This window comes from Triticum aestivum, chromosome 4D, assembly GCF_018294505.1.
Source record: "Triticum aestivum cultivar Chinese Spring chromosome 4D, IWGSC CS RefSeq v2.1, whole genome shotgun sequence".
In the NCBI taxonomy this organism is placed as follows: Eukaryota; Viridiplantae; Streptophyta; class Magnoliopsida; order Poales; family Poaceae; genus Triticum; species Triticum aestivum.
In genome coordinates this window covers 476,056,602-476,079,016 of record NC_057805.1, presented here as the reverse complement: position 1 = coordinate 476,079,016, position 22,415 = coordinate 476,056,602, and the positions used below count along the sequence as shown (strand labels likewise).

At 47.4% G+C, this 22,415-nt stretch overlaps 1 protein-coding gene across 1 annotated transcript; it reads left to right on the top strand.

The window, feature by feature from the left end:
- The first annotated feature begins 809 nt into the window (after positions 1 to 809).
- On the top strand, positions 810 to 3,016 carry LOC123097093 (uncharacterized). The gene has a single exon (XM_044518859.1). It carries the CDS (start codon positions 810 to 812, stop codon positions 2,997 to 2,999), a length of 2,190 nt encoding a protein of 729 aa, XP_044374794.1. The 3' UTR covers positions 3,000 to 3,016.
- Positions 3,017 to 22,415: the final 19,399 nt, after the last annotated feature.

The following is a 22,415-nucleotide window of genomic DNA, read 5'->3' as shown; positions in this document are numbered from 1 at the left end:
TGAGGTATGCATATTTATGTTTATATTTTTATTGGGTATAACACCAACACGTACATATTTATTTGCATATTCGCATCGAGGAATACTTATGTGTATATTTCATTGGGTATAACATCAACACATACTTATTAAAATGTATAATATTCATATGTATATTTTTATTGGGTATAACATCAACGCATACAAATTTACGTAGGTATAATACCCACTAACTGGTATCTCAGTCTAATAACATATACACGTGCGTATCTCGGACACATTTACATATATACATAGCCAAATATAAGTGTTCAGACTATTTTTGTTTTGGAAAACAATCATTGACTTCTTAAAATACTAGTACATGCAAACAAAACATGAAAAGTCATTATTTTGTCAATTGTACACCATGCAGTAATGAATAGGACTTGCCATAAGGTGCCCAAACAATTTACCTTATATATATATTGGATGGAGAGGACTTGCCATAAGGTGCCCAAACAATTTACCTTACTATTAAGGGAAGGACTTACCACGGAGAGGCAAGGGGTTTCGACCTCCTTTTCGGAAATAAATTAGGCGCGATCCCTCCTTACCTTAATAGGAACATTCTCTCGTAACAAGAAAAAAAGAAGGAGAGTCAGCATCTAATAATCTCCAAACTGACACGCACTCTCATGCACGCAAGCAAGAAACTAGCACGTTCAAAATGCGTCCGAGCTAGCGGAGCTTGCACTGCATAATGTCATTGCTGTCCTATAAATAGCACCAAGCTAGTGCCGAGAAGCAACGCACACCACGCTCGGCCAGCGCAAGCGTACGCCATACCAATGGACCGTCGCGCTACCTTCGCTTCCCGGAGCTTCGCCGCCCCGAGCATCCGCATCAACATCCCCGACCAGCTGCCCACGTTGTTCGAGCCGCAGAAGGCCATGCCGAAGCCGAACCCGCGCTCCGGCACCACCGCCGACGCACCACCGTCGCCGGAGCGCCGCCTCACCGTGCTGGCCCTGCAGCTGGCCGTGCTCGAGAAGGCGGCGAGCCGGCTGGGCACGCTGGCCTTCATATGGGCCACCGTCGTGCTGCTCGCCGGCTTCGCCATCACCCTCAGCCCAACTGACTTCTGGTGTATCACGGGCCTTCTCCTCATCGAGGGCACCCGCATCTTGGGACGCAGCCACGAGCTGGAGTGGCAGCACCACCAGGCCAGCCGGACCCGCCCCGCCTCCCACGCCGCCGTCCGCGCCTTCTTCTGGATGCAGCTGCTCTCGGCGTCGGCGTGCGTCTCCCTCTCCCTCGTCCGCCTCATCCACCAGCACTACGGCGGCACCGAGGACGCCCGCACCAATCGTGCCGCAGCGCTCAACATCTTCTACAGCCTCGCGCTCGCAGAGGCGCTGCTCTTCCTCATCGAGAAAGCGCTCTGGCAGTGGAAGGTGAGCCACCACCGCCTCCTCGAGCGCGTCGCCGACGACTGCAACCTCGCCAGCGCCTGCGGCCAGGTCGCCGTCCGCTGCTTCTTCTACGACTCTTACATGCGCTGCCTCAACGGCAGCAGCTTCGATGGTCTCCACATGACTCTCGTCTCCTACGCCGACGACCTCATCACCGTGGGCTCGCACGACGAGCAGAGCCTCGGCGCCAGCATTCTCGTCGCGCTCGCCGAGTCCGACCGTTTCGCCGACGCCACGCTGCGCAGGATCTGTGTTTCCGCGCCCACCATCGAGCGCCTCATCGAGATGCTCAGCTGGAAGGGGGCCTCGGAGCGGGACGTCCGGCGCTCGGCCGCCGTGGTCGTGTCCATGCTCACCGAGAGGAAGCTCATCCTGCTACGAGTCACCGGCATCCCCGGTGCCATCGAGTCCGTCGCGTCGCTGCTCTACGCCGACCTCGACGAGCTCAACATCCTCGGTCTCTCCATCCTCAACAAGCTGGCGCACGACCACGACAACTGCGACAAGATCGGCAAGACCAGGGGCCTCCTCGACAAGATCATCTCCTACTCCAGCATCGACCATGCGCTGGCGGCGTCGACGCCCAGGGACATGAGGATCAAGGCGGTGAAGCAGTCGCTGCGCGTGGTGAAGAGGCTGGCCAGCACGACGGGGAACACCGGGAAGCTGCTCCGACGGGAGCTCACCGACATCGTCTTCACCGTGAGCAACGTCAGGGAGGTCCTGCAGCGGCGCGATAAGAATGTCCAGTTGGAGCTGCACCAGATGGCCATCGAGATACTCACGAGTCTTGCCATGGACGATGTGGCCAGGGAGATAATCGGCGAGACGGGGGGCGTGGTCAGCGTGCTGGTCGCCATGTTCTTGCCGGCGGGGTTTACCACGAAGGAGTGTCGAACGACGGACGCTGTCCGAGTGGAGGCCGGCGAGGCGCTCGCCATGCTGGCTATCGAGAACAAGAAGAACTGCGGGGAGATCATAATGGCTCTCGGCGGAGGGGTCTGGCGGCTCGTCGACGCGCTGAAGGACCCCATCATCATAGTCAGCGCCGCAAGGATCATGCGCAACTTATGCTCCTACGCCGGTGACGAGTGGCAGATCCCGCTGAGAGGGGTCACCGCCGGCGCCGCCAAGGTACTTAGGTCCATCACGGTGGAGAAGGCCAAGATCCTCAGCATCTTCATCGGGCTGGCGGCGCAGATGCTCCCGTACATGGAGCCCGGGGAACTCCACGCGAGGCTCGCCGCGGCGAGGGTAGTGGACACGGTGCTGGCAAGGACGCTCGTGCAGGTGCTGCGGGAGTACAGCCGCCCGTCCATGGATGTACCCCGGATCCGGCGGTACACCATCGAGCTCGCCATGGCCATGATGCGGTTGGACGCGCGCTACGTGGCCCTGTTCGTGGAGCTCGGGATGGGGAGCGAGCTGAGGTGCGTGGCGGGGACCACCTCGCAGCTGGAGTGCTTCAACGTCTTCTCCGGGAGCGTCGGGCTCAGCCGCCGCGCAACCAGCGTCCGCTCCCTCGTCACGTCGGCATTGGAGCTGATGAACAAGGGCCGGAATTAAGCCCTAAAACCACTATATACACCTGCACACTGCGAGCTCCTGCACTATTTGTCTTTCTATTGCATTATGGTTTGTTATGTTAATATTACTATTGTGTATTCGTGTATCATTTCACACTACTCACACTATGGAGTAGTTCATACATACTGTAAAAGAACTACATAATTTGTGGTATGTTATGCTACAACAATAAATGCAATATGAATTTATCTAGTACTTCCTCCATAAACTAATATAAAAAGCATTTAGATCACTATCCATCTTATATTGGTTTACAGAGGGAGTACTCCCTATTATAAAATCTTAACAGCTTAGAACTGGATGAATAACTTATCACAGTTAGGAGACGCCCTAAGCGAATGCGCGCATCAACCGTATACAAACTGCTGCATTCCACAAAGTTGCTTAATATGGCGCTCCGAATGCATTAATTGGAATTGGCTTGAACACTCTGACCCTGACTTGTACTACTATTTTGTTCAAAATGTTTGTATGAAAGGTGAAGAAAATGCTCTAATGTAGTTTGGGGACTTTATAAAAGGATTTTGTTTATGATTTATGGAACAAAATAGTTGATGTAACTGCATTCCCTCCGATTCCATGTAATTGCCACGACAAGAATTATGGAACGGAGTGACTACCACTAGTGCAGAACCGGGCTTTAGCGCCGGTTCGTAAGGGCCTTTAGTGCCGGTTCTGCAACCGGCACTAAAGAGTGGAGACTAAAGGGCCCCCCCCCCTTTACTACCGGTTCGGCACGAACCGGTGCTAAAGTGCCACCACGTGGCACGAGCCAGGCCCGGGTGCTGGTAGACCATTAGTACCGGTTGGTAGCACCAACCGGTACTAAATGTTTGGGGGGGGTTGGTTTTAATTTTTATTTTTCCATTAATTTTGTGTTTTCTATTTAATTCTTGTTTGTTTGCTGGTATTTTACGATACTACATATTGTACACGTTATGCATATATATAAATAGATTTTCTCGTAGAACCGATTATATATATATATATATATATAATCGAATGTCTCACAACCACCATTAATTATTCACACATACACATGTATATATATACAATTTCTCCTACATGTTGCCTTGGTGCCTTCGGAGCACGATGACAAGTGGTTCATGGGGGCGGTAGCAGGTAATAGTATTCTCCTGTGGGATCTATGACCTGGTCGAGCAAAAATCCCGCTATTTCCTCTTGAAGTGCTCGTATGCGCTCCTCTGGTAGGAGCTGGTCCCGCACCTCTTTGAATTGTTAAGAAGGAGATCAATATGCATGTGTATTAGTTGTGTGACTAGATATCGACAATCATGTAAGATTTGTAAATAGTGTTCTGGCAAACGTACCCAGTCCTGTCTATCAGGTCTGCTCCTTTCGGACGCCATCATGCGAATGTTCTCGCAAACGTAGTATGCACACACTTCAGTCCCCGGCGCCTGCTTCAGGGCCTTTATGAGAATAGAATTTAATCAGATAATTATTAATCAAGCATGTTAATTAACTAATGGTATTGAATCAAGAATTAAAAAGATGGTAGCTAGCTAGCTAGTAGTACTTAATTACTTACCTTGGGTCGATACGAACATAGCTTTTGTCGCCATTTTCCTGGAGTCACCTTGATGTACTTTGCCCAAGCCCTACCCGCCGGCAAAGAAAATTAATAAAGGGGTTATTAAAAATAGTTCATATCAGGAAATGACGAACTAAATAGGCCGAGATATAGTTAATAATGATTGAAATAACCTGTCGACTATCCCCTTCACGATGCTGTAGTCACTATCTTTTTTAAGTAGTGAGTCCAGTACTTCAACTTTTCCTTCGTCAACTTTAATGTCTAACAAGATCCAGTGGAAGTTGCATGCGCATACGTTTGCATGTATAAATTAAGCGGGCATGTGCATAACACCAATCAACTATAACCCTAAACCCTATACACTTATTAACATCTAGCTAGTAAGCAAAAACAGAATTTGTAGTACAAGACAGTGTGACTCACTCGAAGTTGTAAGGAAGTAGTATATCTTCATTGCTATTGAGGCGCTTCAAGAACTCTAGCATGCATTTCTCTACATCTTGTCCACACCATTCCAATTTCCATGTGTATTCATTAACGGTATTTGTGTCAATGAACCCAATGCCATAGCGTCCAGCTTTTTTCATTTCATACATCTTCATCCTGCATAATACCACAGAAAAGAATATATAGTGAGGATATATAATTACAGGTAATTAATGATCAATCAATGAGCACTAGAGCTAGCTTGAGACTTAAATTACAGAAAGAAATCACTTACAGACAATAGCAACTGACGATAGATTTGTCGAGTGCATCTTGATTGAATAACTGAAATAGTTCTGAATACTCAACGGACAAAGCTTTCTTATTGAAGTAATGATCTTGGTAATTTTCATGTACCAATCATGCAATTCATACATTCTCGTTGGGAGGTTCTTGACCTCCTCGGGCTCGACCAAAGGTTGTCCCTGGACATATTTCCGTTTTATTTCCTCCTCTCTAAGCGGAGACATGGGCTCGATCTCGAGGAGTTGTCCAACAGTGATCTTGAGCATTTCAGCCTGCATTATATGCTCCTCGGTTATTACCACATCGCCCAGCTCGGGAACGTAAACGGTTTGCCCACAATAATATTGGGCGCGCGTACTCTCATGTGTTGTTGGCACAACAAGCAGGGGGTCGATTGTGCTGCCTGTTCTCCCAGCTGGGGAACAGTTTTCCCGCATTTTTTGACAGCTGCTTGTTGGCTCGAGCTCGAGCTCGCTTCTTTCTGTAGTCGTGCTCGATGTGCCTTCCTGATTTGGCGCTCATAGTCTGAGTCAACAGGCTTGGGAGCTGGTGGTCTAGCCATACGAATGAAGTGGTCAATCTTTTCCTCAGGCACTTTCTCCCTCGGCGGCGTTGCCGGTTTTGGTCGAAAATGAGCGTCCACTTCGGCCCGCACTATTGCATCGTTTTGCTCCTCGGTCATGTCGTAAGGCCTCTAAGGAAGAGGAGCGAGGCTGCTTGGACCATATTTATATCGCTTGTCTCCGCCTGTACTTTCTGTACTACCTCGACTCGTACCGCTACGCACCATAGCTGCGGCGTGTCTCTTCTGCGATTGCTTAGGCGGCGGAGACGACTGACGTGGCTTAGTTGGAGCAGGAGGAGTGGCCTGACGCTATGCCGGACTTGAAGCAGGAGGTGTGGCCTGACACGGTGTCGGACTTGAAGCAGGAGGTGTGGCCTGACGCTGTGCCGGACTTGAAGCAGGAGGTGTGGCCTGACACGGTGTCAGACTTCAAACAGGAGGAGTGGCCTGACGCTGTGCCGAACTTGAAGCAGGAGTCTGCTCACGCGTTCGTGGACTTGGAGGAGCGGGAGTCTGCTGACACGGTGGCGGACTTCGAGGAGGAGTCGGCAGACGCGGTGTCGGTGGACTTCGAAAGATGATGCAATCCTTTCTCCATAGGATGATATGATGTATGGCCTCTCCCAGTGTGTGCTCGTCGTCACCTCCAGGAATGTCAAGATCTAGCCCCGAATATGGGTCCACCACCTCATCAACCAAGACACGAGCATAGCCCTCTGGAATCGGGGCGCAATGGAAGGTTGTTTTGGGGGTAATTGTAAAAGCAACGGCGTCCGCCACCTTCATGAATATGTTCTTCATTTTGAAGTGTAGCTCACAGTTAGTGTTCTCTATGATGTCATCCACAGGGTATGTATCCAGCAGCGCGTCCCCGGGGCGGAACCAACGCTGCTTCTCGGCATGGATGGGACGGTGCTATCCAATGCTGGATGATCATCCGCTTGGTGCTGCCGCTGCTGAGACCCCCTTTCCTGGCTAAGTGAGTCGATCTGCTGCTGCTGCTGCTGGAATTTGAGTGCCAAGTCCGCGTGCCTTGCTTCTAGGCCTTGAAGGTGTTCCACGTCCTTCTTCCTCTGCTCCTCCTCCAGCTTCCTCTTCTTCTCCTCCTCCATCTTCTTTCTTGCATGGGTCCTGTAGTCGTCGTTCCATTCCGAAAATCCCTCATACCAGGGAATAACGCCCTTGCCTCGTGTTCTTCCCGGGTGTTCAGGATTTCCCAGGGCGCGCGTAAGCTCGTCGTTCTCTCTGTTGGGCGTGAACACCCCCTTTCGAGCATCTTCTATTGCGTCAAGTAACTTTTGTTCTGCTCCTTTTAGATTTGCCTTCTTCGAAACCAGGCCTGTCTTTGGGTCCAACGCCCCCCATGCGCATAGAACCAAGTTCTGCACCTGGGGGGCCAGCTCCTAGTAACCGGAGTGACCCCTGCATCCTCCATCTCTTCCTCAGACTTATCCCACTTTGGCATTGCCACCGCGTAGCCACCTGGACCCAGTCTATGGAACTGCGTCTTTTTTGCGGCATTGGCCTTGTTTTTTCTCGACCGTTCCTTAGATAATTCTGATTCCTTGAATTTCACGAAAGCGGGCCAGTGTTCTCTTTGCTTCTCCAGTGTTCCCTTGAATTCTGGAGTCTTCCTTTCTGCAGCGAGGTAGTTGGCCCATACAGTTTTCTTGTGGGTGTTGAATGCAATTGCCATCTTCTTAAGAGCAGCGTCCTTGACTTTCTGCACATCTGCATCGGTGAAATAATCTGGTAGGGTGAAATGTTCCATCAGAGATTCCCAAAGCTTTTGTTTTGCTCTGTCGTTGACCCAAGTAACATCTAGGCATTTAGTTTTTGGCTCTTTCCATTCTTGAATGGAGATCGGGAGTTGGTCCTTCACAAGAACTCCGCACTGACGAACGAACTTGTTCGCAATGTTCTTAGGCGTGAGGGGTTCGCCACTAGCTTTGATGGAATCGATGTTGTACTTTACACCCTCCTTCAACTTTTTGCCCGGGCCGCGCTTTGTCCTGCTGTCTGTAGAAGCAGATTTGCTCGATCCGGAGGGCTGAAAGAAGAAAGATCGATTCGTTAATGTATCTTCAAATAAAAAAACATGTGATGATCACTAGATGCCTGCTTATATAAATATACCTCGCCGGTGGTCTTTGTTATTTCAAGATCAACATTGTATTCGTCATCATAATCATTGTCCGCGTCATCATAATCATAATCATAGTTCATGACTTCATCAGCTCGGTCGTCGAGATCGGATATCTTATCATCACCCTCCCCGGTATTGTTCAGATATTGGGAGCCGTCATTTGCTTCATTCGGATCATCTGGCCTGCTAGGGCTGCGTATGATCTCGAACAGGGCCTCTTCTCCCTCTCTGCCGGTATTATCTGCCATAGCTTTTATTTAACTAATACATAAGAAATATAAAACAATTTAGTACTCAAATTACAATGCATGGATGCAATCAATAAGGAAAAACTGAATCATATAGTACATAATATGCATCGTCTCGAATAATATATAATCTCAAATACATCGTCTCGAATAATATATAATCTCGAATACATCACTGGCTAGGTAGCTAATAAAGATCAAATACTATAGAAGAATCTAGGCCACTCGCGGTTCCTGGGGCGCGGGCGGTGGACACCCAAAGACAAGGAACCATCACAGGATCATATCTCCGGTCATCTGCCCAAAGAACCTGCCAGGTATTGGAGAACCTGACGTCCACAGCAGCCATGTAGCGATGGACGTGCTCGTCCTCCTCCCTGACACGACGACGCACCACCTCTGGCGGGGCCGGCTCCCTCTGCACGGAATGTGGCCCATGCGAATGCCACCAAAGGAGATCAGGGTTGACAACGGGACCCGAGGCCGGGTTCCTCACCAAACGGCGCGCCCCTCCAGGTAGCACCTCCCAGTGCCAGCCCGACAGAGCCCAATCCCGGACATGGGTCAGCCGGACGTCGTCGCGAACGGGTCGACGGCGAGGATGCGGGCCGGGCATCGTCGAGAACAAATACTATATGCCCGCAAAAAGTAACATTTTTAAATGATTGGATTGTGATAACTAAAATTATAAGAAACTGAAAAAACATCGATCGTCGTCTAACAATTTGACATTAATCTAATTCATCTAGCTAAAACTAATTCTAAAATTTCTAACATTTCTATATATATAACTAACATTTCTAATATTTCTATAACCAAAAAACAGAAAAATTGCTAACATTTCTATAACTAAAATTATAGGAAACTAAAAACTACCATTTCTATAACATTTCTAACATTTCTATAACAATTTGAAATTAATCGAATTCATCTAGATAAAACTAACATTTCTAAAATTTCTAACATTCTAACATTTCTATATACTATTTGACATTAATCTAATTAATTAATTAATTCATCTAAAACATTTGTATAAAAACAGAAAAAACATAATCGTGTGTGTGTTTCTGTGTGCCTGTGTGTGTGCGCGCGCGTGTGTGTGTGTGCGTGTGTGTGTGCGCGCGCGTGCACCCTACGGCGCCGGCGGCGCGGTGGCTTCGATTGGAGGGAGGAGAGGGGCCGGGGAGAGGGGCTCACAGCGCGGGCGACGGCGACGGGACGGCGAGGCAGAGGGGACGGCGACGGCGACTGGGGCGGCGGCGACGGCGACGGACGGCGACGGGGGCGGCGACGAGGGGCGGCGGTGATGGGGAAGAGGAGAAGAAGCAGAGGGAGAACGAACTGCCGAATTTTTTTGAAGTGTTTTCTTATATAGAACCCACCTTTAGTACCGGTTGGAGCCACCAACCGGTACTAAAGGTCTGTTTTGGCCAGGCGAAGCGGCGGGAAGCGCACACCTTTAGTACCGGGTGGTGGCACCAACTGGTACTAAAGACCCCCTTTTAGTACCGGTTGGAGCCACGACCCGGTACTAAAGGGGTGCGGTGGCGCAGGTGCGGTGCGGGCAAGTTTAGTCCCACCTCGCTAGCCGAAGGGCGCCCGCACCTGCTTATAAGCCCCGCTGCGGCAGCTGTCTCGAGCTCCTCTCTATTGCAGGCCTTCTGGGCCTACCTGTTCTATGCTGCCCTGTGGGCCTATTGGGCCTTTGTGGGCCTGCATCCTGGCCCAACAACAGGTCGGGTTTCTAGTCGTATGCAGGTCGCTGTGGCGCAGTAGGCGGGCTTTTTTATTTTCTTAATTTTTTTGCTTTATTTATTTTTGCTTTATTTATTTTTGTTTTATTTATTTTTGAGTTGTTTTTTGCTGTATTTAGAGTTTCTTTGTGAATATTTTTTCTTTAGGTACAAAAAATTACAAACTTTCTATTAGTGCCGGTAGTTTACAAATTTGAATAGTTTACATTTTGAATTATTTGAAATTTGTGTGAATCACTAGTTTGTGAATAACTTAACTTTGAAAATAGATTTTCAGTGATTCTTTTTTCTTATGTTTAATATTAGTGTGTTTTATCATTATATTACATTTGGTAATGCTTAGGTTATTTAAAAAATGAAATGCCTTTGTAACGGATGAGTTTTCGTCCGAAACCCTGATACTTCGAAAGAGATTGTCCATTTTATACATGAAGTGCATCCAGTTTTTGTGGTAACCCTCTCTACTTTTTTGCACATGCTATGTGGGTGAAATTATGATACCATGCCAACTTTCAACCTTTTCTGAGTTCATTTGAAATGCTTTTCAATTTCAGGGTCATTTAGCTGAAAAAATCAGTAAATGCATGAAAGAATTTGTTTGCACATAAAATTTCTTCGCGTTTCAAATGCCAAACCACATAACTACCCTAACTATTACATAGATTCCCTCCTGGGTGTGAAACACAGAAGAAAGTGATGATAGTGAAGCCGATCACATCCCAGATCTTTGGGTGTGAAACTTTTTCTTCGCGTATGTCCCTTTGCGCCGTAGCCATGGAAAATCTTCATCATTTAACTGGATGCTCGGGTCAATATTCACTGTGAATGGAGCAATTTCATCAAACTTTTCATAATCTTCTGACATGTCTGTCTTGTCATCCACTCCCACGATGTTTCTCTTCCCAGAAAGAACTATGTGGCGCTTTGGCTCATCGTATGATGCATTCGCTTCCTTATCTTTTCTTTTTCTCGGCTTGGTAGACATATCCTTCACATAGAAAACCTGTGCCACATCATTAGCTAGGACGAATGGTTCGTCTGCATACGCAAGATTGTTGAGATCCACTGTTGTCATTCCATACTGCGGGTCTTCCGTTACCCCATATTGTAACGCCCCGAGACCGACGCTTCAGAAGACTTCCATATTTTTCGTGATCACGTGTGTTTCTTTTGTGCTTGCTCTTTTATTTTTCATTGCATCATGTCATCATGCCATCATGTCATTAATTTTTTTAAAACTCAACCAAGTAAATTGCATGGATCTTCGATCCATTTAAATCGAGGGAAATGCACATGGTGATTTCTCTTTATAACATATATCCTCCCAATATTATTAGGGAGCTATATTAAAATATTCCATTAATTGGAGTTCACCATAACACACTTGCAAATATCCCAATGCCTTTGTTATCTTAATTCTTGGTCTCCAACCTCGCCATATATTTTTTCATCATATTCCGGAGCTCCACCAAAAATCCGAACATTTTTGGACACTTCTAAAACCTTGTTCTAGTTCAAACCATTTGAATTAAATTCAAAGAGTTTGAACTTAAACTCCGTTCAGGCCACTTCTATTTTTCCTGGATCAAGCTCATTTTTATGAGGCCGAAAAAATTAACCTCCCGCGCAAATTCTATCCCTAACACTTCCTTTCTTCCCCTTTTCTTCTTTCATATTTTCAGTTTTGGGAGATAAAAGAAGAAGAGTGAGGGAGAGAGAGCTTAGCCCAGAAGGCCACTCAGGCCCAGCAGCAACCAGCCACCAGAAGCCCATCCGGCTCCCCTATTCTAACCTTAGCTCTCTCACCGATCCCCCACTCCTTCTCGTCCATCCTCCATCACCGTCAGTGCTCGATCCCCTCGCCCTCTCCTCGATCCCCTCCTCCCACCTCACTCCAGCCACCGCAGAACCAGGCTGCCGCCCGCTCTCTGGTCCACCATCGTCGTCGGAGCCCCGCGCCAAGACCGCCCCAACCCTGGACCCGTCAAGCCCCGCCACCGGCCTGTTGCCCTGCTCGACCCCGACCTCCACCATCCCGCTTCGAGCTCTGCCATCGCCGCGTCCTCCCTCTGCCTCCTCGCCATGGCCCTCGCGAGCTTCCTCCCGCGCCGCCTCTCCTCCTGCTTCTCCTCGTCGCCACCAACCCGCGTCGACCTCACCGCGGGCAGTAGCAGTCGCGTTGCACCCTCGCGCTGCGACCTCGTCCCGATTCCCTCCTACCCGTACTCCTCGTCCGGCCCCGCCGTCCAGCCGCGCCACGCCCTCAAGCGCCTCGCCTCGCCGCTGCCTCCCCGCCACCCCGCAGCATCTTGTCAGACCGCGCCCTGCTGCAGCTGCTCTTCCCGCGCGTCGCCGAACCTCCTCGCTGCCATGGACAGCCACCTCGCCTGCATCCTCTCGTCGGCCCTCTCTGCCTGCTGCCGTTCTACCATCTCCAGCCTCTGCGTTGACCGACCGCGACGATCCCGGGGACCGGATACGCCAAGTACTAGGTCAACGAGGACCGCCAAGTTCGTCTTCCGCCATCTCCGAAACGTCAAGTACCTCGTCAATACGTGTATGACTACCGTCGCCGCGAAGACCGCGAGTTCAACTACTTCCACAACGCGTCGTGTACAACTACTGTCGCGCGGATTCGACAAGACAACGTGTACCACTAACGTCGCCAAGTTTGACTACCGCACGGTTACGCCAAGTTCATCTACGAAACGTGTACAACTACTTCCCACGACGACCCGTGAACGACTACTTCCTCTACATCGTACCGAACTTGATCCGTTCCGAAACGCACGCTTGAAAGGTATAACCCCAAGATGACGCCCGCGAACGAATGCGTGTGTGTTGTAAGAGATGCTCGTGTTTGCACCGTTTCCGAGAGAGGTCTTTCCACGTTCCTCGATTGCCATGCCGCCGTACTGTGGGAACCCGGAATCCGGGAGCACCCCACCATTCTTGCATGACACGCTCACGCCACGCTTCCTTTTGCGCCGGTATCTCCATGAGCTACCGGAACCGATATGTTGCCGTGGCATCATTTTCGGATTCGTTGCCGTGGCACCCCTTTCTTCCACCACGGTGACAAATGCTTCATAACATGCTCATGTCAACATTTTCATAAAATTGCTTAAAACTTGCATTGTCATCCGCATCATGATAACAACATTTAAATGTTTAAAATTGTTGTTCGCTTTAAATTGCTAATTGACTGAGGATTTATCAGAATTGTTGCTTGTTGTTCCGGCCTCATTTAAATTGCCTAGATAGTTAGTTTATTTATGCTTCACCTCTTGCCATGTTATTCAACATTTAATATTGTTGGGTACTTAAACGGGAGAGAACTAAACAATTGATGTGGTGTTTCGTCAATATGCAACTCGTTGCATATTGAGCTCCACTTAACTTGTAGTTTCGTTTGTGCACTTTGCCATGCCATGCCTCTTTAAACCGGACATGCATCATACTTGTTTGTGCATCATGCCATGTTTATGATTGTGTGTTTACTATGTTGTTTGTTTCTTTCCGGGTTGATTCTCTCGTTAGCTTCGGTTTCGTTCCGGAGTTGTGAGGATTCGTTCGACTCCGTCTGTTTGTCTTCTTCATGGACTCGTTCTTCTTCCTAGCGGGATCTCAGGCAAGATGACCATACCCTCGAAATCACTTCTATCTTTGCTTGCTAGTTGTTCGCTCTATTTCTAGGCCGCGTTACCTACCACTTGATATTTCTTGCCTCCCAAATTGCCATGAAACCACCTCTAACCTTTGTCACCCTTCCTAGCAAAACGTTGTTTGGCTATGTTACCGCTTTTGCTCAGCCCCTCTTATAGCGTTGCTAGTTGCAGGTGAAGATGAAGATTGCTCCATGTTGGATTATGTTTATGTTGGGATATCACAATATCTCTTATTTAATTAATGCATCTATATATTTGGTAAAGGGTGGAAGGCTCGGCCTTATGCCTGGTGTTTTGTTCCACTCTTGCCGCCCTAGTTTCCGTCATACCGGTGTTATGTTCCTTGATTTTGCGTCCCTTACGCGGTTGGGTGGTTTATGGGACCCCCTTGACAGTTCGCTTTGAATAAAACTCTTCCAGCAAGGCCCAACCTTGGTTTTACATTTGCCTAACCTAGCCTTTTCCCTTGGGAGTCGCGCATCCCGAAGGTCATCTTTATTTTACGCCCGGGCCAGTGCCTGTCTAAGTGTTGGTCCAAACTAGAGCACCGTGCGGGACCATCCCTTGGCAACTTGGGTTACGTCGGTACCTGTACGCTTCGCTTATCCGGTGTGTCCTGAGAACGAGATACGTGCGACTCCTATCGGGATTGTCGACACATCGGGCGGCTTTGCTGGTTTTGTTTTACCATTGTTGAAATGTCTTGTAACCGGGATTCCGAGACTGATTGGGTCTTCCCAGGAGAAGGAATATCCTTCGTTGACCGTGAGAGCTTATAATGGGCTAAGTTGGGACATCCCTGCACGGTATAAACTTTCGAGAGCCGTGCCCGCGGTTATGTGGCAGATGGGAATTTGTTAATGTCCGGTTGTAGAGAACTTGTCACTTGACTTAATTAAAATACATCAACCGCGTGTGTAGCCGTGATGGTCTCTTCTAGGCGGAGTCCGGGAAGTGAACACGGTTTGAGTTATGAATGACGTAAGTAGGAGTTCAGGATCACTTCTTGGTCATTACTAGTTGACGACCGTTCCGCTGCTTCTCTTCTCGCTCTCTTTTGCGTATGCTAGCCACCATATATGCTTAGTGCCTGCTGCAGCTCCACCTCTTTACACCATCCTTTCCTATAAGCTTAAATAGTTTTGATCTCGCGGGTGTGAGATTGTTGAGTCCACGTGACTCACAGATACTTCCAAAATAGTTGCAGGTGCCGACGATACCAGTACAGGTGACGCAACCGAGCTCAAGTGGGAGCTCGATGAAGCTCTTGTTCGTTGTGTTGTATTGTTTCCTGTTGATCAGTAGTGGAGCCCAGTTGGGACGATTGGGGATCTAGCAGTTGGGTTGTCTTTTTTTCTTTTGGTTCCGTAGTCGAACCTATGTGTGTACTCTGATTGATGTATGATTTATTTATGTATTGTGTGAAGTGGCGATTGTAAGCCAACTCTTTATCCCTTTCTTGTTCATTACATGGGATTGTGTGAAGATGAACCTTCTTGCGACAAAACCACAATGCGGTTATGCCTCTAAGTCGTGCCTCGACACGTGGAAGATATAGCCGCATCGTGGGCGTTACAAGTTGGTAATCAGAGCCATCCCCGACTTAGGAGCCCCCTGCTTGATCGAATCGCTGGCGTTGTTGAGTCTAGAACAAAAATGTTTTGAGTCTTAGGATTATATATATCGGAGAGTAGGATTCTTTTTACTCCTCAGTCCCTTCGTCGCTCTGGTGAGGCCTCCTGACGTAGAAGTTTTGACTCTTCTCTCCTCAAATTTCACTAAAAAATTTTAGGATCACGCGGGTATCTTGGAATCGTTCCGATGGTTTTGTGACGAGAACATTGTTCTTGGTGCCTCCTGACATTTAGGGGTTGTGGCAGTGTCCCGGGGAGTTGAGCTCCGAGGTGTTGTCGTCACAATTTTATCGTTGCAGTTCTGGAATACCTGAGTTTCGCCGACATCGAAAATCTCTTTTATGCAGTTGTTGGTGAGATCACCTCGACGCCACCCAGTACTGGGGCGGGAGTTCGGGAGTATTGCCATAACTCGTATAACGGATGCTTTTCGAAGGTTGAGGTACACGATTTCCGAAGGTTTCTTGGTTATGTGTTGACGGATGGATACAGCTGGATCTAGGGATTGCTAGTTTGGGTGATATATTTTGTGTCCCCTGTATCCCCAACACCATATTGCATAACCAGAAAGTTTCGGGAGTTTATAAGTGGGAATTCAAGTAGCTCTTAGGATATCTTTCCGACAGACGCATGATATGAGATTGCGGTTCGACGTCTAGTGGTCCGCCTTTCCACGGTTGGTTTTACAGTGGTCTCATAGTGTCTTAAAGAGTCCTTGGCTATGCCGACTCGGGGACGCTTTGTATGTCATGTGCACTGCCTTGTACATGATGGTGCTGTACGATCGAGCCCGTGTGGGCCCCACCACAAAAACTTCGGACAAAATCTCTATCATATGTTTGTTCCGGCTTATTTTGCAAGCCAATCCTTTGTTTTGTTTTATTTGTGGTATTCGAGTTGCTTCGAAGTCAAATGTGGAATCCATACCTTCCCTAAACGGCGTTCTCATATTGCTATGTGAATACTAACCATTCTTGATCATCGAGGTCGTCATGTTAATTCTTTTCCAACCGGCGTGCTTCTCTTCAAGTGGATCCGATCTTTTCAACATCCGCAAGATCAACTCTAAGTTTTCTCAACAGTGTTTATTCCATCTGCCCCAAGTTGCCTTTGTTTTTCCCGCCCTCCCACCCTTCTTCCTTCAAGGAATCAGTTTGCTTAATCTAGTATCCATTTTTATTCACGTGAAGTCCCTTCATTCTTTTCAATCAATGTTCTTACCCGGTGGTTCTCATGAAGATGTTCTTCAAGTTTATCATTCTTCATTCTTTTTCTTCTCCGGTGGATCCAATTCAAGCTTACAGTGTCGATCATATTCCTTTCCCTCGTTTCAAATGTTTTCTCATGCCGGTGCACCTCTTAATCATCCACCTCTTGCTATTCATGTTTATCTGGAGTGCTGAAGGTATTCCAGAGGATTCATGCTTCTATTCTTAATCCTTTCTAGCTATTTCGAGGTCTTACCTTATTTCAAGCCATTTAATTGAACCGGTGCAATCTCTCTTTTAAATTGTTCAACGGTGTATCTTTTAAGTGGGCCCTAACCCACAGGTTTTTTCCCAGGATCTTACCTGACTCTTCTAATTTTTCTGGAGTTATTCTCAAATTCATTGCAAAGTTTGACGTAAGAATGAATTATCATCAGTCAAATGTCTTTCTCCAAGATCTTTCAAATTCTTTTCATCGTTGGTTCAACCTTTCTAATTTTCATTCCGGAGTACCTCAAAAATTCATGGTGGTGTTTCTCGTCGTCATTCTCAACATTTGAAGAACGAAGAAGAATTTCTCCTAAATCTTGGTCCGTTCTCTTGAAGATTCATAGTTCTAGCTTATGCCATCCTCTCATAATTGTTTTCGATTGTGAGAATTCTATTCTTACCCATCCGGAGCATTTCAGAGTTGTTTTCATTTCTTGATCATCCAAAGGCCATCATTTCAGAAGATTTCTTCGTTCTAAGTTTTCAGCTTCGCTCTCCAATTATTCTAAATTGGTGTCTCTTTGTTCATCTCCATATTCTCCCGGTGCATCGTTCAAGTACCCTCTAGTCAGCTCGTGATCTATTCGTTCTCATGTATCTAATTTCCCTCGAGTATTTTCGCGCGTTCTTTAATTCTTACGATGTTTCGTCCTCTTTTCTTCAATTGTTTTCAATTCTCGCGGTGGTTCGTTCAAGATTTCTCTTCCTTCGTTATCATATCAATTTATTTGTTGTTTCAATCCTACCGGTGTTTCGATGAAGACCTTCACAAGTTTGTGTTATATCTCTCTTAATCCTTTCTACGAGAATAAGTAGTATGACAAATCCATTGCTTGTCATCAATTAATTGGTGAAGGATGAGCATAATGTAATTCTTATTCTTGTTTCATCGAGTAAATTCGATTCCTTATTCCGGAGGTTCATCAAAATTCTTGATTTCATTTGTTTATCTTTCTTTCCAGAGTTCCAAGTTTTCTCGGTTATATCATTTCAAAGCTTCATCTTATCACTGCAAGGTTTCACCTTGTGTTTTCAACTCTTCTTTCTTTTATCATCCTTTTATTACCGGAGTTCTTCATGGAGGATCTACATGGTGCTTCGTCAAGGATTCTTTTCATTCTTCAATTGTTCGTCAAGAATTCTCTCGGAGTTAAGATCCGCCAAGCTATACTTAAAAATAAACATGGTGTTCAACACATGTTTTGTTTTGTGGAGTCCAAGCATTCTTCATCTTGCATTCTAAAGTGCGATTCGTCCTACCTTATCATTTGAGGTGGTGTTATGTCATTCTTGACAATTTGAGTTCGTGTTTCATGATTAACATGTTGTCAAGAATGAGATATTTTAACTCCACCAATCTCTTCGTTGGATTTATCTTGTGTCATGTTTCACCTAAAGCCTTCCCTAAGGAATGTTGCTATTATGGTGCTTATCAATGATCCAAGTTTTTCTCCTATCCTCTTGGTGAAAGAAGTTTTTCATCACCTTGGTGCTCTCACTCAAACCAATGGCTTCCTTTAGTGGCCATTTGTCACCTCATAATGTTGAGATGTTTCCATAAGCCCACTACAAGATTTTTCTTTTCGTTGTTGGTTTTCCAACAACTCCGTTCAATCCTACTTCGTAAGGATGCTCTTTAAAAATTCAATTATGGTAGGAGATGTTGATTTCAGTCTTCGTTCTATTCACTCCAACTATCTATCTATCATGCTTTGTTTCTGGAGGCGTTGTGATGTTGCTCTCTTCGACCAATCATCTTGTTTTGTCAAGATCATGTAATTTTTCCTTTCTTATCCTTTTAGCCGGAGTGTTGTGTTTTCATTCGAGTTGTCTCATCTTATCAAGTTTTGTCTCCTTCCTCAACCGGAGTGCGGTCTGAAATCTTTCTTTTCCCTTGTGCCATTCTTTCATTAGTTCCGGAGGCAGTGTGTTGTTAAATTCATCGAGTATCCTCTCATCTTGTCAAGATCATGTTCAATTCCTTCCATTTACAGTCGGAGTGCTGCCCAAATTATATCATTCTTATTCCTTCCCTATCTTGTTTTATCCGGAGTGGTTTAAATATCTATCGTGCCAATTAACCTCAAGGTTCTCATGGTGTTCCTTACTTCCGTTTACTACGGAGTTCTCTCAATTCGCTTATCTCCGTTGTGTCTTTTCCTCAAGCTTTGCGACCTCTCAAGGTTCTTTGGTTTCACTCGTTTGTCAAAGAAGCAACTTTGTTTTACCTCTTCCTCTTCCGCGTTTCTCTCCGGTGCCATCCTAGATCTCGGGACGAGATCCTCTTGTAGTGGTGGAGCGTTGTAACGCCCCGAGACCGACGCTTCAGAAGACTTCCATATTTTTCGTGATCACCGTGTGTTTCTTTTGTGCTTCCTCTTTTCTTTTTCATTGCATCATGTCATCATGCCATCATGTCATTAATTTTTTAAAAACTCAACCAAGTAAATTGCATGGATCTTCGATCCATTTAAATCGAGGGAAATGCACATGGTGATTTCTCTTTATAACATATATCCTCCCAATATTATTAGGGAGCTATATTAAAATATTCCATTAATTGGAGTTCACCATAACACACTTGCAAATATCCCAATGCCTTTGTTATCTTAATTCTTGGTCTCCAACCTCGCCATATATTTTTTCATCATATTCCGGAGCTCCACCAAAAATCCGAACATTTTTGGACACTTCTAAAACCTTGTTCTAGTTCAAACCATTTGAATTAAATTCAAAGAGTTTGAATTTAAACTGCGTTCACGCCACTTCTATTTTTCCTGGATCAAGCTCATTTTTATGAGGCCGAAAAAATTAACCTCCCGCGCAAATTTATCCCTAACACTTCCTTTCTTCCCCTTTTCTTCTTTCATATTTTCAGTTTTGGGAGATAAAAGAAGAAGAGTGAGGGAGAGAGAGCTTAGCCCAGAAGGCCACTCAGGCCCAGCAGCAACCAGCCACCAGAAGCCCATCCGGCTCCCCTGTTCTAACCCTAGCTCTCTCACCGATCCCCCACTCCCCCTCGTCCATCCTCCATCGCCGCCAGTGCTCGATCCCCTCGCCCTCTCCTCGATCCCCTCCTCCCACCTCGCTCCAGCCACCGCAGAACCAGGCTGCCGCCTGCTCTCTGGTCCACCATCGTCGTCGGAGCCCCGCGCCAAGACCGCCCCTCGGCTGGACCCGTCAAGCCCCGCCACCGGCCTGTTGCCCTGCTCGACCCCGACCTCCACCATCCCGCTTCGAACTCTGCCATCGCCGCGTCCTCCCTCTGCCTCCTCGCCATGGCCCTCGCGAGCTTCCTCCCGCGCCGCCTCTCCTCCTGCTTCTCCTTGTCACCACCAACCCGCCTCGACCTCACCGCGGGCAGCAGCAGTCGCGCAGCACCCTCGCGCTGCGCCCTCGTCCCGATTCCCTCCTACCCGTGCTCCTCGTCCGACCCCGCCGTCCAGCCGCGCCGCGCCCTCAAGCGCCTCGCCTCGCCGCTGCCTTCCCGCCACCCCGCAGCATCTTGTCAGACCGCGCCCTGCTGCAGCTGCTCTTCCCGCGCGCCGCCGGACCTCCTCGCTGCCATGGACAGCCACCTCGCCTGCATCCTCTCGTCGGCCCTCTCTGCCTGCTGCCATTCTGCCATCTCCAGCCTCTTCGTTGACCGACCGCGATGATCCCGGGGACTGGATACGCCAAGTACTAGGTCAACGAGGACCGCCAAGTTCGTCTTCCGCCATCTCTGAAACGTCAAGTACCTCGTCAATACGTGTACGACTACCGTCGCCGCGAAGACCGCGAGTTCAACTACTTCCACCACGCGTCGTGTACGACTACCGTCGCGCGGATTCGACAAGACAACGTGTACCACTACCGTCGCCAAGTTCGACTACCGCACGGTTACGCCAAGTTCATCTACAAAACGTGTACAACTACTTCCCATGACGACCTGTGAATGACTACTTCCTCTACATCGTACCGAACTTGATCCGTTCCGAAACGCACGCTTCAAAGGTATAACCCTGAGACGACGCCCGCGAACGAATGCGTGTGTGTTGTAAGAGATGCTCGTGTTTGCACCGTTTCCGAGAGAGGTCTTTGCACGTTCCTCGATTGCCATGCCGCCGTACCTTGGGAAGCCGGAATCCGGGAGCACCCCACCATTCTTGCATGACACGCTCACGCCACGCTTCCTTTTGCGCCGGTATCTCCATGAGCTACCGGAACCGATATGTTGCCGTGGCATCATTTTCGGATTCGTTGCCGTGGCATCCCTTTCTTCCACCACGGTGACAAATGCTTTATAACATGCTCATGTCAACATTTTCATAAAATTTCTTAAAACTTGCATTGTCATCCGCATCATGATAACAACATTTAAATGTTTAAAATTGTTGTTCGCTTTAAATTGCTAGTTGACTAGGGATTTATCGAAATTGTTGCTTGTTGTTCCGGCCTCACTTAAATTGCCTAGATAGTTAGTTTATTTATGCTTCACCTCTTGCCATGTTATTCAACATTTAATATTGTTGGGTACATAAACGGGAGAGAACTAAACAATTGATGTGGTTTTTCGTCAATATGCAACTCGTTGCATATTGAGCTCCACTTAACTTGTAGTTTCGTTTGTGCACTTTGCCATGCCATGCCTCTTTAAACCGGACATGCATCATACTTGTTTGTGCATCATGCCATGTTTATGATTGTGTGTTTACTATGTTGTTTGTTTCTTTCCGGGTTGATTCTCTCGTTAGCTTCGATTTCGTTCCGGAGTTGTGAGGATTCGTTCGACTCCGTCTGTTTGTCTTCTTCATGGACTCGTTCTTCTTCCTACGGGATCTCAGGCAAGATGACCATACCCTCGAAATCACTTCTATCTTTGCTTGCTAGTTGTTCTCTCTATTGCTAGGACGCGTTACCTACCACTTGCTATTTCTTGCCTCCCAAATTGCCATGAAACCACCTCTAACCTTTGTCACCCTTCCTAGCAAACCATTGTTTGGCTATGTTACCGCTTTTGCTCAGCCCCTCTTATAGCGTTGCTAGTTGCAGGTGAAGATGAAGATTGCTCCATGTTGGATTATGTTTATGTTGGGATATCACAATATCTCTTATTTAATTAATGCATCTATATATTTGGTAAAGGGTGGAAGGCTCGGCCTTATGCCTGGTGTTTTGTTCCACTCTTGCCGCCCTAGTTTCCGTCATACCGGTGTTATGTTCCTTGATTTTGCGTCCCTTACGCGGTTGGGTGATTTATGGGACCCCCTTGACAGTTCGCTTTGAATAAAACTCTTCCAGCAAGGCCCAACCTTGGTTTTACATTTTCCTCACCTAGCATTTTTCCCTTGGGAGTCGCGTATCTCGAGGGTCATCTTTATTTTACCCCTGGGCCAGTGCTTGTCTAAGTGTTGGTCCAAACTAGAGCACCGTGCGGGACCATCCCTTGGCAACTTGGGTTACGTCGGTACCTGTACGCTTCGCTTATCCGGTGTGTCCTGAGAACGAGATACGTGCGACTCCTATCGGGGTTGTCGACACATCGGGCGGCTTTGCTGGTTTTGTTTTACCATTGTTGAAATGTCTTGTAACCGGGATTCCGAGACTGATTGGGTCTTCCCAGGAGAAGG

Excerpts from the sequence above, each read along its gene's own strand:
- LOC123097093 (XM_044518859.1), top strand. The coding sequence starts at position 810 with ATGGACCGTCGCGCTACCTTCGCTTCCCGGAGCTTCGCCGCCCCGAGC.